The sequence below is a fragment of the Xiphias gladius genome, chromosome 22, assembly GCF_016859285.1.
Source record: "Xiphias gladius isolate SHS-SW01 ecotype Sanya breed wild chromosome 22, ASM1685928v1, whole genome shotgun sequence".
Taxonomy (NCBI): domain Eukaryota; kingdom Metazoa; phylum Chordata; class Actinopteri; order Istiophoriformes; family Xiphiidae; genus Xiphias; species Xiphias gladius.
The window spans coordinates 3,274,119-3,288,927 of NC_053421.1; the positions used below are offsets into that span (position 1 = coordinate 3,274,119).

The window sequence follows — 14,809 nt, forward strand, 5'->3', positions numbered from 1 at the left end:
CTCTACAATTTCTGATGACAGTGCTGTGGAACTTGACCAAGAAAAAACATCCTGCTCCTTGGAAAGGACTTTCCCAGATGTGACTTATACAGAATCACAACTAAAGCAACCAGGAAAGGCTGACCCCATTGCAGGGATGAAGGGAGCCAAAGGATTGACTAGCTCCCCTTCCAGCTCCCCAGATCATCCCAACCGTGAACTGACATGGAGCATCAGAGATGAAGTAGAGAGATTGATGAAGGATCACAAGAATTCTTCTTACATATCGTCTCAGGCTGGCAAAGTTAAGAAACAACCGGTGAGGCAAACTTCAAACTTTTCTCCATTTCAGCTGTGCTTGGATTTGTCATTGTCTTTTTGATCAGATTGAAAGATAAAATTATGTAAAAATAGATTCAATATAGATAAAATATATAGAAAAATGTATACAAAAAATATAGAATAGGTTAAATGTGCAGTGCATAAACAGTGCAAAGTTATCCTAATGATAGAGTGACATTGCCTGAAAATCCAAACCTTTGAGCAGTTTTCAACTTCAGAACAGCGTATGTGTTGTTTTTTTTTTTTAACTGGAAAAAAGCTCCACCACATTCTTGTCAAGAGTAAAAATTTTTCCAATGTCTGTTAGTATAGTATTGTGTAACCATGTTGAATCGTGGACAATTTCCCCAGGCCTCCCGCAGCTCCACAATTTCTCATCCTTCTACATCTTCAGTGAGGAAACCCACTGTGGCTCCTGTGAGAGGCAGGAAAGTAGAGGGGAGAACACCAGTGACTTCCAGGTCATCAGGGATCAGTGGAGCTGCTGCTACAGCCAAAACCCATTCTCCGCAGCATCCATTAAGAGCTAAATCCACAAAGAGCCTAGAAAAAGATGACTATACAGGTTATTAGTGGCACTCATGCACAAAACATCCAGTTACGAAACTGCTCAGATAATTTAAGACAAGGGTCTGTGTTTCATGATGAAAAGACTGTTCTAAATTATACCATGATACAGATGCTATAGAAGATATTCAGCCCTTTTAATTCTTGCACACTTAATTGGTCTACAATACTAGCTCAGAATATGTTTATCCTTGTCGTCTTTTAAATCTATACAAAATCTTCCGTCCTATTTACATTATCAGTTGCTTATGAAATTTAATTTGATTTCTGAATCCATGTGTTTCTTCATAATGCAGGAGCATGGTGTAGAGGTGTGGAATCAGTGTGTCATGTGTGGAGCTGTTTGTTTGAAGCAAAGATACTGAACAACCTTTATGTTTGTTTGATCCACAGAGCCAGGTCTGAAGGTGAGCAGTGAGCTGGTGGCATCTGTTCAGTCCTTAGTGGCTGTCATCCAACAGCAGATAAACACCAACAGTCACCAGGAAACCAAACTGACACATCATCTTCCAAAGAACAATGTAAGAAAATACTTGACACCTGGATGACTTTGAAAATGAAACCCCCTGAAAACCTTCAGTGTGAGATGTAATAACTACATACAGGATTTAATGCTAACTCAGCACCGGAATGATAAAAGACTATAGCTTAGAGTCACGACAAAAAGTCAGCATTCCCACCAGTTGGTGATCCTTGCAGATGGTGGGGGGGATCATTGTCCCTTTTTCCGGGGTATAGAGACAGTAGTTTGCCAGAATATTATAATAGTACAGTTTTATGTGGACTAATGTGAGAAAGAATAGACCCATAGTTGTTTGCACATCACTTTGTCATGAAGATTCTAAAGCTTGACAGACCTACCATGGGTACCATTAGGTACTATTTCTAAGGTAGTGAATAGTCATTGTTTAGACAATGATTACAAGAAGGATCCATTGTCAGTAGGACTGTGCGATATGGCTAAAAAATAAAATCACTTTTATTTTTATTTTACTTTAAAATAATTTTTTAAAGCTTGCAACTTATTCACAATTTTAATAGATTTTTAAGAATAACATGTTTGAAACATACTATGTTTTTAGGATTTAATATGAATTAAAACTGAGCAGCAGTAATGAAAGACCTGTACCAATTGCAAAGCTTTCATCATAATGCCTGCTTCAACTAAATAGAGCACCATCCCTCACGTTAATAGTCAGTTTTTCTACAGATAGAGTGCTTCTGCTGTTTGTGCACTGGACATCAGGCTCATATCTGCACACAGCTAGCCAGCATTAGCTACTGCACCGAGCAGGCGGGGATAGACTGAACAAAGTAGAATCTCCAAGCCATTCAGTCAACTGCGGTGGCTTTGATACTTTGTTACCAAACACAAACCAAGAGAGCCGATTAGTTTGCAGAATCGTTGTTCAATTTGTACCTCTCACAGATGCAACTGTGAGAGGTACTGCAAATCCACAGCAAGATAGCCAGAGGCAACTAGCCACCTGGAGTAAAAACAGTGCTATATAAACTGGCACGTCACAGGTTACAAGATTTCCCCACAGATCATGATGCATCTGATATTGGTGTTGATGTCTGACTTGCAGAGGGATGAGGACAGCTCTCTGGTGAAGGAGCTGAGAGTCCAGCTGGCTCAGAAAGAGAGGGAGCTGCAGATGATGAAAGAAGGAGCAGAGGAGCTCAACTCACTCAGACAGCAGAACTACCTACTGCAAAGCAAGGTGGATAAACACAGTCACAACACAGAAACTTTAAAAACAAAATAATAATTCCATGCCTTGAAGCCATATTTGTTCCAAAATTTACTAACAATCACATTCTGTCACACTCTATGTGTTTACTACACAGTGTGTGATTTAGAGCAGGGGCAGTTGGCTGTAGACTCTTTTATTTGCTGTTGGTTGGACTATGAATTATCGACATTCAGAACACCTCATTTTCTACCCACCTATAGTATGACCCCAATGGTTGTAGCGCCATTCTCACAGCTACCTGATTATTTTTCCACAATATTTGGCAGCTATTAAAAGCCCAACAATGGGTAAAATGTGATACAGTGGTTTCAGACCACTCAACCTTTTTCATACTTTATTGTGCTGTAGATTTAATTGTAATTGGATAAAATTTCCACTTCTCCCCATCAGTCTGTACTTGATAACCCATAATGACCAAGTGAAAACACGTTTCTAGAAATTTATGAAAATATCAAAAACTGAAATCTATTATTTACAAAAGCATCTAGACCCTTTGCTGGGGCACTCCATATTGCGGTCAAATGCATCTTATTTGCTTAACTTATCCTTGAGATGTGTCTAAAACTTGAGAGTTAGAGTCCACCTCCAGGTCCAGTCAATCAAATTGATCCTCTTATATCCAATCGATTGAATTGATTGGACTTACTTTAGAATGACACACAACTGTGTAGGGTCCCACAATTCACACTGCATGTCAGGACAAAAAACCAAGCCATGAAATCCAATGAACTCTATTTAGGAGTCTGCAATAAAATTTTGGTGAGGAATAGATCAAAGCAGGGGTATAAAACCATTTCTAAAGCTCTGAGTGTTCTCAGGAGCATAGTGACCTCAATAATTGGGAAATTAAAGAAGTTTGGAACCACCAGGACTCTTTCTAGAGTTCCAGCCAAACTGAGAAACTGGGCAAGAAGGGACTTGGTCAGGGAGGTGACTAAGAACCCAACGGTCACTAACAGAGCTTCAGAAGACCTCTGCAGAGATGGGAGAACCTGCCGGAAGGACAGGCAGAGCAGAGATGACCATCTCAGCAGCAATTCATCACTCAGGCTTTTTTGGAAGAGTGGCTAGACGGAAGCCACTTTGAGTAAAAGGCATATGACAGCCTGCTTTGAGTTTGCCAAACAGCATATAAAGGACTCTGGGCATTTAAAGGACAAAAATTGAAGCCTTTGAGCACAACTTCAAATACTATGTTTGGTGAACAGCAAACACTTCTCATCATACTTCTCATAATACCCATACCTGTGGTGAAGCATGGTGGTGGCAGCATCATGCTACGAGGGTGCTTCTCACTGGTAGGGATGGGGAAACTGGTCAGAATTGAGGAACCGATCAATGCAGCCAAATACAGAGAGGTCCTCGAAGAAAACCTACTCCAGAGTGCAGAACACCTGAGACTGGGGTGACTGTTCAGCTTTCAGCATGACAACGACCTGAAGCAGCCAAGACAACGCTGGAGTTGCTTCATGACAAGTCTCTGACTTGATTGGCTCCGGCCAAAGCCCAGACGTAAACTCAATAGAACATCTGTGGAGAGACCTGAAGATGGCAGTTCACAGACACTTCCTAACCAAGCTGATGTAGCTTTGAAGGATCTGCCAGGATGAATGGGATAAACTGCCCAAATCCAGGTGTCCAAAGCTTGTAGAGACTTATCCAAGAAGACCTGAAGCTGTAATTGCTGCCCAAAGGGCTTCTACAATTTACGGAATTAAGGATCTGAATACTACTACCATGTAAATTAGAGATTTTAGTTTTTGATTTCTAATCAATTTGCAGAAGTTTGTGAAAACATGTATTCACATTGTCATCATGGGTTATCAAGTATAGATTGATGGGGAAAAAAGGTAATTTTACCTAATTTCAACTAAATCTACAACATAATGTGAAGGGATCTGAATACTTTCTGAAGCCACTGTACAAGCTGAAAGAGCAACAGATGGTTAAGGTTAGCGTTAGGCTCAGGGCTAGGTTTTGTGCCATCACATTAGTTTGGGTGTTGTAATGTACAAACTTCATTTTGCAAAAAAAACACTTCCTTGCCTTCCACTCTTTTAGCTAACTACATTACATAGCAGTTCAACAAGCTCATAAAAATGCAGCATAGAAACAAGAAAAGGAACACTAAAAAGCTTATAATTACAGCCCTGGAAATATATCGATAATATTGGTTGCACAACATAACAGCCAGGTGTTGTTAATGACATGACAAAGTGAGTCAGAGAGTCATGCGAGCAGAGCTGCTCTGAGTTTAGAAACGGTTGCTTTGCATCTACGTATTTTCAGCTGTTTTTTGCATGTGCATCATGCCTCTGCTGAGCTACTGTTGGTTGAAAACAGCAGTTGAGTGTGTAGTTTTTTGTTCAGTCTGGAGATGAAGAGAGTATACCTAAATACTGCACAAACTTTCCTGCCACAGCAGGTCCACGCCAACACCCTTCGTTCTGTGGATATTATGCAAAAACACTATAGGGCAAAGTAGAAAATAAAGGAAAGCGGTGATACAGGAAAGAACTCTTTAGTTGTCATACTACCTTAATAATTTTAATATAGGCTTAATGTATACTTTGTTTGTACTGTTTAGCTGTAGTGTATGTAGATACCATATGTTGTTTCAGATTTGCAGATTTTCAGTATTGAAGAACTCAGATTCAGACGCAAAAAGGACTAGACATCTTTAGTAGTGACTGTGGTAAATCAATATGTAATGAATAAGGTGTGTGTTTTTTTTTCTTTCTTTTTTTCACTCCTCAGCTGCGAAGTGCAGAAGAAGAAGCCAGTCAGAGGAAGAGATGGGCTGAGGCCACAGACCCTGCAGCAAAGGAAAAGTTCCAACGGATTGATAAAGAAATTAAAGAGCAGGAGATTCTCATTAAAGGTTACCAGCAGGTTTGTCTCCCTGAGCTCTCTCACTGTGACTGTTTGATCTTGATTTCATCAACTCTGTTGCTGAATATCTACTGTATCTCCAAGCTCTATGTTTTTGTTCTGCTTTTGGGTCAGAAATTTAGGGATCAGAGAAATGTACTTACTTTGTTAGGGTTCTGGGATACAGACAGCTGTGATTTAGCTTTCATTCCCAGCTATTGCAACTTCTGCTTTGGATTGGCACCCCATGAAACTGGGCTGGCAATGGGAAATTGGGAAAGAATTTTTGTCCATGTTGCTGCATCAGAATCTATTACTGAGGTATTAGCATGAAGCTGTGATTGCAGCACAACCTTGTGGTACACCAAGTCCAAGTCGCAAATAAAAAACTATCTTCAGTAACAAGAAGAAAAAGCAGTCCTGCAACAGATGGCCCAGCTCCAACAGAGCCCTGATCTCAATGTCATTGCGTCAGTCTGGGATTACATGAAGAGACAGAAGACAGCCTAAATCCACAGAAGAACTGTCACAAGTTCTCCAAAATGCTTTGAACAACCTATCTGCCTAATACCTTGAAAACCTGCTCACATGCATACCTAGGAGAATTGGTGGTGGTTTAAAGGCAAAGGGGGATCACAGCAAATATTCATTTGATTTGTATTTCCTTCCCTTTGAAAGGAGTTATGGCATTATAATCGAAAGCATCCTCACTTTACTTTCAGTACCTAAAATGTTTGCACATTGCTGTATATGAAAAAATATAATGACATAATTTATTAAAACTCATATTGATGCTTAAAAATATACCATTTAGACTAGTAAGTAAACTCTCACTCACACATGTGGCTTGAAAACATTATTGTAGCCTATATGTAGATTAAAATAGCAAGTAATTTGACACAGCTGTATAAAATGATCAGTCCTTTCCAACCACATCATTTTACACACAGCATAAGGCTGTGAGGACATCGGATTCTGAGGAGAGATTAAATGTTGTCCTCTGCATTCCACATAAAGTTAGTCTCAAAAATATTCTGTTTTTGCCAGACAAGCTGTTCTGAACAGACTGTCTCTACCTGAATGCCATCACCTTCGAATTCCGTAATGAAACAGGTTAGGACTCCTCTGCAGCTCTCCTCAATCAAGATGGCAGTGATTTCCTAAGTGAGGAAAATTGATAAAAAAATTACCATAACTGCCTAGAATTATCATGTTGTGTGCATGGAATGTGCACCCGCATTGGCCAAAACAGGGCACTGGCAGATGATGTCAAATTTTATTGTGGTAAAGGTTGAGCCAGGTTAGATATTTTTTTTTAGCTGGACTAACCCGAGTTTTTTTTTCCAGAGCTCTCTGTGTCACTTTTTGTGAAAAAGAAGTGGTAGTTGTCTCGTCCTCTCTGCATGTCAGCTTCGCAGCAGCAACTGTAGCAACAGTTTGCTAACCCACAACCTAGCTAACGTTAGTTTCATTACTTGATTTCTCATTGTTTGCTCTATATCATGGTATTTGTGCATAAAACATTCGAAGGGTTTTATAGCCACGGAGACCTAAAACCTTTTTTTTTTTTTTTATTTGTATTAATGCATAATTCGAAATGCTATGCCAGATAGCATTACCTTCCTTGTTAGATTAGCTGCAAACCTACTGTCTTCTGTCATTGTAGTTTTGTAAAAACAGTCTAAACAACTAACTGTCACTAGTTTTTACTCGGTTGTGTTTTGGATGCTGTGTTTGTGTGCATGTTGTTTGCTTGATGACGTTTTATATTATAAGGTTTGTTTTGCTTCAGCTATGAGAAAGACTGTCCACTTCCACGCCATATAAGACGCTCTGGATTCCGCCATATTATTTTTTTGGTCAGCTAGTCCAGTTGTTAGTGTTGTTGCCTTGGTAATGCGTGTCTAAAATCACTTTCTCTTCCTATGTGCGATTTGTGACCTTTTGACTGTGACAATCTTATTGGCCACTGGGTAAAACTCTAATTAGGCCTATCAAATGCAAATGTGTCCAGTAGTGCATGCTTTTAATGCAGTTTTTGTATCGAAAAACATTGAGTAACATGCCACTCCCCACAAAGGAGTTGTAGCCACATGGTGACCTGTCATCCCTACATTCTACTGATTAGATCTCAAGCATTGCCATGCACTGAAAATAATATTTATGAAACCACACTGAGTTTGTGGTCTGTGAGGAGCTTCCATCATACAGTTTCAGAGGTAAACAAGATATCGACTTTATGTCAACTTGTTAATGAAATAGCAATATGGGGAATAGTGAAGTAAAAATCAACTTGATGAATTGTATCCCCAGCAGAACAATACACAGCTGTGAAGCACTAAAGAAGGATGCCACTTAAAACTACTCATGTCCCAATTGCATGATGTGTAGTTGTCTTTTTCTCTTTCATTTTTTGTTTTCTTTTTGCTCTTTCTAGTGTTTTTAATATTTGTGCTATTAAACCAAAGTAAAATGCAGGTTATTTTACAGGAGAATGAGAAGCTGTACTTGCAGATGAAGGCTCAGCAGGCCAAGAGTAAAGCCAATGAGGAGGCCATGTTTAATGAAAACCAAAGGCTGCTGAATGAGCTGGATTTCACAAGGTGAGTTCAGTAATAGTGTGTTGATCAAAACTGTGGCCTATTGGTAAATGCAGTAATGCTCATGCACATGAAAAAAAAAATGTTAGCCCACTTATGAAACTTGGCATCTTTTGTTTTTTCCGAAAATGCGTTGTTCCATGTTTTCTTACTCTATATAGTATTTTCCATATTCACCAGGGAGCAGCTGAGTAAAACCTCAAGGCCTGTGGGAAATATCTGTTTAATGGATCACACTCAACGCATTACAGACTTATTAGCTCAAATAAATACATTTCAGGTAAGTACCACTATCACTGAAATACTGTTAGAATGAAGATCTGTGTCAGCCCCCTCACTTATCATAAAAATATGTGTGTCTGCAGACGAATGAGGCTAAGATGTCTGAGGACATTCACAGACTGAAGCAAGAAAAGCAGGCTTTGGAGATAGACCTGCAGCTAATGAAGAAAGAGAAAGACCTGGCTAAAGCCCAGGCCATCTCCACCTCTGGTAAGACCGGATGCAGAAAAGTGCTAGTGGTGGAATTTAAATCCAAAGACCAATGAAAACTGGAATATTAAACAACTAAAGGCAGCTCCCAGTTTTTACAAGACCTTTATACTGTATATGTATAAGTGATACTTGGACACCATGTATCCATTCTAAATGTGTCAGGTGATAAGACCTTTGAGCTGTGTGTATTGGAGGACAAGCACAGAGAGGAAGTGTCAGCCCTGAAGAAAAAGCTGCAGTGGTTTGCTGAGAACCAGGAGCTTCTGGACAGAGATACTGTCAGGCTGAAGGCTGCTACAGCAGAGATACATCAACTCAAAGAGCAGGTGAGGCTCTGCTGTCACATTATGTTTATATAATAATGCTCATTTTTCATTTGACTTCAGGATCTGTACAGTCTATACAAAGTCCTTATTGTCTTATGTTCTTTTCACTGGGTTAACACATTAATTCATGTACTTCCATTTGGTCACATAATGATCGACCTACTGAATAATCCATTCATGAAAACATGTGTCCCCTGAAGTCTTCCAGCCCCTTAACAAAACCTTCCAACTCTAGACCATATCTGAGGCTCTACAGTACTGTAATTAGTGGGTCACCGTGTATATGCAGTGTATGGTTGAAATCACAAAAAAAGTGAAAAATCACACTTAAGGATGTTTTCTGACCCCTTAACTTTTTGCAGTTAATTTTGTTTAGACTGAAATTTAAATAGATAAAATTTCCATTTTTGCCCATCAGTCTACTCTCAATAATCCACAATGACTAAGTGAAAAACACAGTTTTTAGAATTTTTTGCAAATTTATTACAAATCAAAAGCTGAAATCTCTTTTACGAAAGCATTCAGACCCTTTGCTGCGGTATTCAAAATTGTGTTCAGGTGCATCCTGTATGCTTTAATTGAGATGTGTCTAGAACTCAGTTGGAGTCCACCTGTGGCAAATTGTATAATAGAACATTCTGAAGTTCTTAGGTTATAATCATTATTTTTATAATAACAAAGCATCAAATAACAATGTGAAAACAATGTAACAGTGTGAAAGGCGTTTCTCGTAGCGAGATTATCAACAGAATCTGCAGCTCTCAGCTTTATGGAGCTGTAGTTTCAGCTCGTTGTTTAGCTGTCTGGCTGAATACTTTGCTGTTTTGGTTCACTTTCACCACTATCTATCCATTACCTGCTAAGCACCAAGCACCGGACGGACACAGGTAGAGACCAGCTGGTGAACATAGAGGAGCATTTAGCACTTAAAGAGTCAGATGTTTTTCTCTGGAGTTGGTGGAGACCAGTAAAGAGCTAAAAGGAGAGTGAATGCTGGACTTACATTTAACAGATGGACACAAACATGAATCATAATTTTGCTCGATAACAGCTGGAGTTTTGAATAAGCAACTTTTTAATAAGAGCTTCAACGTGTGTCTAGAAGTTGGAGTCCACCTGTGGCAAATTGCATTGATAGGACATAGTTTAGAAAGGCGCACACCTGTGTATATGTGGTCCCACAATTCACACTGCATGTCAGGACACAAACCAAGACATGAAGCCAAAGGCAATCTGTACAATTCCATGATAGAATTGTGGTGAGGCACAGATCAGGACAAGGGTATAAACTAATTTCTAAAGCCCTGATTGTTCCCATGAGCAGGGTGGCATCAATAATTGTAAAATGGAAGACGTTAGGAACAACTAGGACTCTGCCTAGAGTTGGCCTTACGGCCAAAAGGGACCTTAGGAAGGTCAGGAGGGTGACCAAGAAGCCAACGGTCGCACTAACAGAGCTTCAGAAGTCCTTTAAGGACTTGAGTATAAGACATATTACAGCCCGCTTGGAGTTTGTTTGAGCTGTTTAAAATCTTAGTAGAGGCTGGAATAAAGGAGTTTTTGTATCAGTTACATTTTTTGCCTTTGGTACCCTAAACCTTCATCCAGATGGTAAAAGCTCATATAAAGTGGAGGATGTGAGTTGGATCATTGACTACTTTCTGTGCCTCTCTAAGCACAGATGATTCGTACAGTGATTGCAGTGACTGGTGTATTCTCCTCCCTAGAACTTTCATCGCAGTTTGTACGACTGAGCTTAGGTTTCAGTTTTACTGACAGGTTACTGTACCATGCTTGGATTCCATACTCGATTATTCTTCCTAGATCTAATTGGTAAAATAACATCAACTTCTATTGACCCCATACAGTCTGCGTCTTCTTAAAAAGTGTAGTCTTTGCTGTGGCCCAGAACAAAGTCTTTCAATATGTACATGCCAGCTGACGTAGCTGTCAACGTGCACACCAAAGTGTTTATATTAAGAGCAGACTTGTTTAATGCGAGTGCCATGAATCATTTATGGGCTATTGTCATCTATTAACTTGGGGTCGGATATCATTTCTTCAGTTTTCTTTACATATACAACAAGTTGATGAGTGTCACACCATTCAATAAATTGTTCTATTGCAGTGAAGTAAGATGATGCATGTCTGTCTCTGTGTAACAAGCTAATAATTGCTGTATCATCAGCGAACATTGTTATAGTTATGGAGGTCCTGCTGACATAACCATTTGTTTATAAGCTGTGCTGTTCAGTTTGGGCTCAGGGATAGCATTGTCTACTTTGATCATTCTATCTGATCACTTAGAAAAATACCAATTAATGATAAAGGGATTAACACTCATTTGTTTTAGTTTTTCAAATAATGAGGCTGCAGAGTGTTAAACGCTGAAATATAATCAATAAAAAGAAGATGTACATATGTTTCCCTGTCCTCTAAATGCTTGGTGACAACAAGTTTTTTTTTTTTTCTTTTGTTTTATTATAAAAAAGCTGATCACAAATGCCTAGTGTGTCTGAGGAACAGGAACCTTGTAGTATCAGCTATGATGTGGTGCAGAAAGCCAATTTAACAATGTGACATTGCTTACTGTGTTGGAAATGACAGGATGTCCTCATTTCAGGTAGAAAAACTGAAAATTGAAGTGAGCAAAAGAAGCAGTGAGCGGCAGAGAAAGGCAAAAGAGAAATCTGTGGACACAAAGAGGATGCAGGACCTGGAGCGACAGGTTTCTCACACAAACAAACAAGCTGACTAATCAAAGTTGTTACGCTCCCTCCCCTAACAAGTTTATGTCTCTTCATTGCATAAGAGTCTTTCTCTGTTTACCAGGTGAAGGAGCTGGAGCAGATACTGAGACACAGAAACCCAAACTCCCTTCCTGCTCTAATATACGCTGCAGCCAGCGCTGGTGGTGAGGAGGATGTGGGCACAGCTAAGGCGTCTTCACCCAGTCGCATCGTCACTCTGCTGGAGCACAGGATCCAGCGTCTGGAAGCAGAGCTGGAGAACCATGATGAGGAGGCCAAACGCAGTCTGAGGGCCATGGAACAACGGTTCCACAGTGTCAAGGTACAACTGAAATCAATACAAAATTTAATTACAACTATGATGTTTGCGCAATAATTAAAATGACACTGACAGAGGAATATATATATTAATCCTGTATTTCCTTATGGCCTTATTACAGCGTCATTCTTTACACCACAAACATGGAAACTATTTTCAATGAAGATGTAGTGAGTTACAATTTAAAAGCCAGGGCATGTATTTATCAAACTTCTAAGAATTACACTTAAAAATACTGTAAAGAGCCAACTTAGGAGTAGAAAGTTCTACCTACTCCTACTTACAGCAAAGTGTGCGAGTAACATTTAAGAGCAACTCTCAAGGGATCACAAGATCAATCAAATGTGTACTCAGAAGATTAATAGCCAATTATACACAAGGATTTACCTTAGTGATAGTTCAGTTCTTGGCTTTTAATAAATTTGCAAAATATTCTAAGAGCATGTTTTCACTTTGTCATTAGTAAGTGTCGATAAATGGGAAAAAATGGCAATATTATCTATCTAAAATTAAATCTACAACATAATAAAGTGAGCAAAAAGTGAAGGGATCTTAATACAGAAGCTACTGTATTTTCTTTCTATTTTATCTCTTTTACCCTTTAGGGGTATCTCTTTATGCAAATAGTTTTGGTTTTATTTGTCCAGCTTTTGGATGGATGGATACCACAAGTGATAAGTGAAATATTAGTTTTTTTCCTAATTCAGGTGAACCAGCCCCTTTAAAGCAGTGGCTTGGCACTGGGAAACGGTTTGATTCATTGCCATACAGTCTTTCACAGTATAGAAAGTCTTCACTGTATGATAGTATATCTTGTATATAAATCTGCAGTGAAAACCTGCCTTTGTCTCTGGTTTTAACAATTTAATGCTAAATGTGATCATTAATGCCTGAATTTCATTTGGTGATAAAATGAGGATTATCTGATTGATGTTAACTAAAAACAGAAACAATGTTGATTAAATGCATTAAGAACATATGCTCTAAAAAAGGGTTCATTAACTGAACAAGCAGAAAATTAAGATAAGACTAAAAAATGAAATTTCAAAAGATTTTTCCAATAACTGTGTGTGCGTTTGTGTGCACCATGTAGCTCCGCTATGAGTTCCAGATCTCAGAGCTGGAGCAGCAGCTGGAACAGAAACAGCAGGTTGAAGCTGCAGGCTCAGCAGCTGAGACCAAGCAATGGATGTCACAGGTTCAAACTCTGGAGGAAGAGCTACAGCAGGTGAAGGAAACCCACCAGGAGAAAGAGAAATCTCTCCACAACCAGGTTGAGTCTCTGCAGCAACAGCTCACAAACAAGGTGGGTACAGGAGCCACTAAGATCTTTAAATTGCAAAAACCTAACTCTACTTTTGCCTTAGTGTTACAGTAGCTCTAGCATGCAATCACAGGCTGATCTGTGGTGTTTCAATGCAAGGTATGTTAATTAAACACAACCTTTATAGAGAAATGTGATGTTCTTTGTTCTGGACCTTTGAAATATCTCTGAATTATCAAAACCAAGGACAGAAAATAAAATCTTGCCTGTACAAACGGACGTAAACCCCCCTGCAGGCCCAGCCAAGTCCAGGCCGACACCAGTGTCAGACCGAGGCAGCGTTTGGCGTTCGGATAGAGCGGTTTAACCACGAGCTTGCCACCAAAACACGAACCATTCAGGAGCTGCGCCGCACCGTGGAGAGACTGCAGAAGGAGAGGAGGAGCATGCTGTCCATCCCTAACCCACAACCAGAAACGCATTCTACAGAGACCAAACGACAACCAGGCCTGACCAAGACATTCTGCTCTGCTACTCCAAAAGAGACATGTGGAGGGGAAGAAACCTTTCCACCTGCTCAGTATGAGAAGACCTACCAGCCCACAGTCTTTTCAGGTGTGAATGTGGACATTTTGTTTTGGTCGACTTTCCCTTTGTATGCTTAGATAAATACTAAAATATGTTATGTATGCCCCGATGTTCAAAAAGAGAGGCAGAATAACAAAATAGCTGAATGAAGCAACTTATTCTTTGACTGTGCTGAACTGTCCTTTACTTAAACTGGCACTACCCAGGGCTTAAGTCAAACCCAAACCCAATGTCAAGTAATGCAGATGTATGTAAACTGTGGTCTTGGACGCATCACTTTTCATGTTTTACGTAATATTTATCTCATCTCTGAAAAGAGGCAAACGTCTGTGTTGGAGGTATTTCCAGATGTTTGTTTTCTTAGTTACAGGTTTCTGTCAAATAATCAAAAGCAAACACACGACCCTCTTTGTATAAATCTCAAAGCATAAGATCCCTATGTTAACCTGCTGGTCTCAGCAGAAAGGCTTGTTAGCTTCTGAGATGCCAACTGGATTCTGTGGTTTTCAGTCAGGGTTCACTTTGTGTATTTTGATGCCCCTTTTTCCAGTTAATTTGTTAGAAACATAATGGGAAGAGGCAGCTTGTCACTTTCAGTTGTTGTGAGATGGGCTTTTGCTTTTTTGCTTTTGCTTTTTTTTTGCTTTTTTTTTTCCCTTTTACGAGAGAAGCCAGTGATGCTCAGCATGAAAGGTAAAAATTAAACTCCACTTCAGGCTCGGTCGATACCAAACCTTGTAGTAGCGAGACTGACAGTCATCTCAGTCCAAACATCCATGAGACCAAGACAAGTCCAAGATGACACATTAAATGTCTCAAGCCCAGACTCGAGTACTGCAGCCCTGGATAATGTGAGGATGCATTTCTGCCCGAAAAGGGAAGAATGCTTGTTATCATCATCAGTGCTTGATTCCATTTTATGTCATATATATTAAAAAAAAAATCACACAG

General features: G+C 39.5%; 1 protein-coding gene across 3 annotated transcripts in view; it reads left to right on the forward strand.

The window, feature by feature from the left end:
- cep162 (centrosomal protein 162) overlaps positions 1-14,809 on the forward strand; it is a 41,756-nt gene that overhangs the window by 22,629 nt on the left and 4,318 nt on the right. For all 3 annotated transcript variants that reach the window (XM_040118031.1, XM_040118033.1, XM_040118030.1), the window contains exons 13-25: positions 22-298; positions 673-886; positions 1,282-1,409; positions 2,478-2,612; positions 5,403-5,537; positions 8,007-8,119; positions 8,297-8,396; positions 8,482-8,608; positions 8,774-8,937; positions 11,561-11,665; positions 11,770-12,009; positions 13,100-13,312; positions 13,567-13,885. In XM_040118031.1, coding sequence (XP_039973965.1) covers positions 22-298; positions 673-886; positions 1,282-1,409; positions 2,478-2,612; positions 5,403-5,537; positions 8,007-8,119; positions 8,297-8,396; positions 8,482-8,608; positions 8,774-8,937; positions 11,561-11,665; positions 11,770-12,009; positions 13,100-13,312; positions 13,567-13,885 — 2,270 coding nt within the window. The remainder of the gene's footprint in view (positions 1-21; positions 299-672; positions 887-1,281; positions 1,410-2,477; positions 2,613-5,402; positions 5,538-8,006; positions 8,120-8,296; positions 8,397-8,481; positions 8,609-8,773; positions 8,938-11,560; positions 11,666-11,769; positions 12,010-13,099; positions 13,313-13,566; positions 13,886-14,809) is intronic.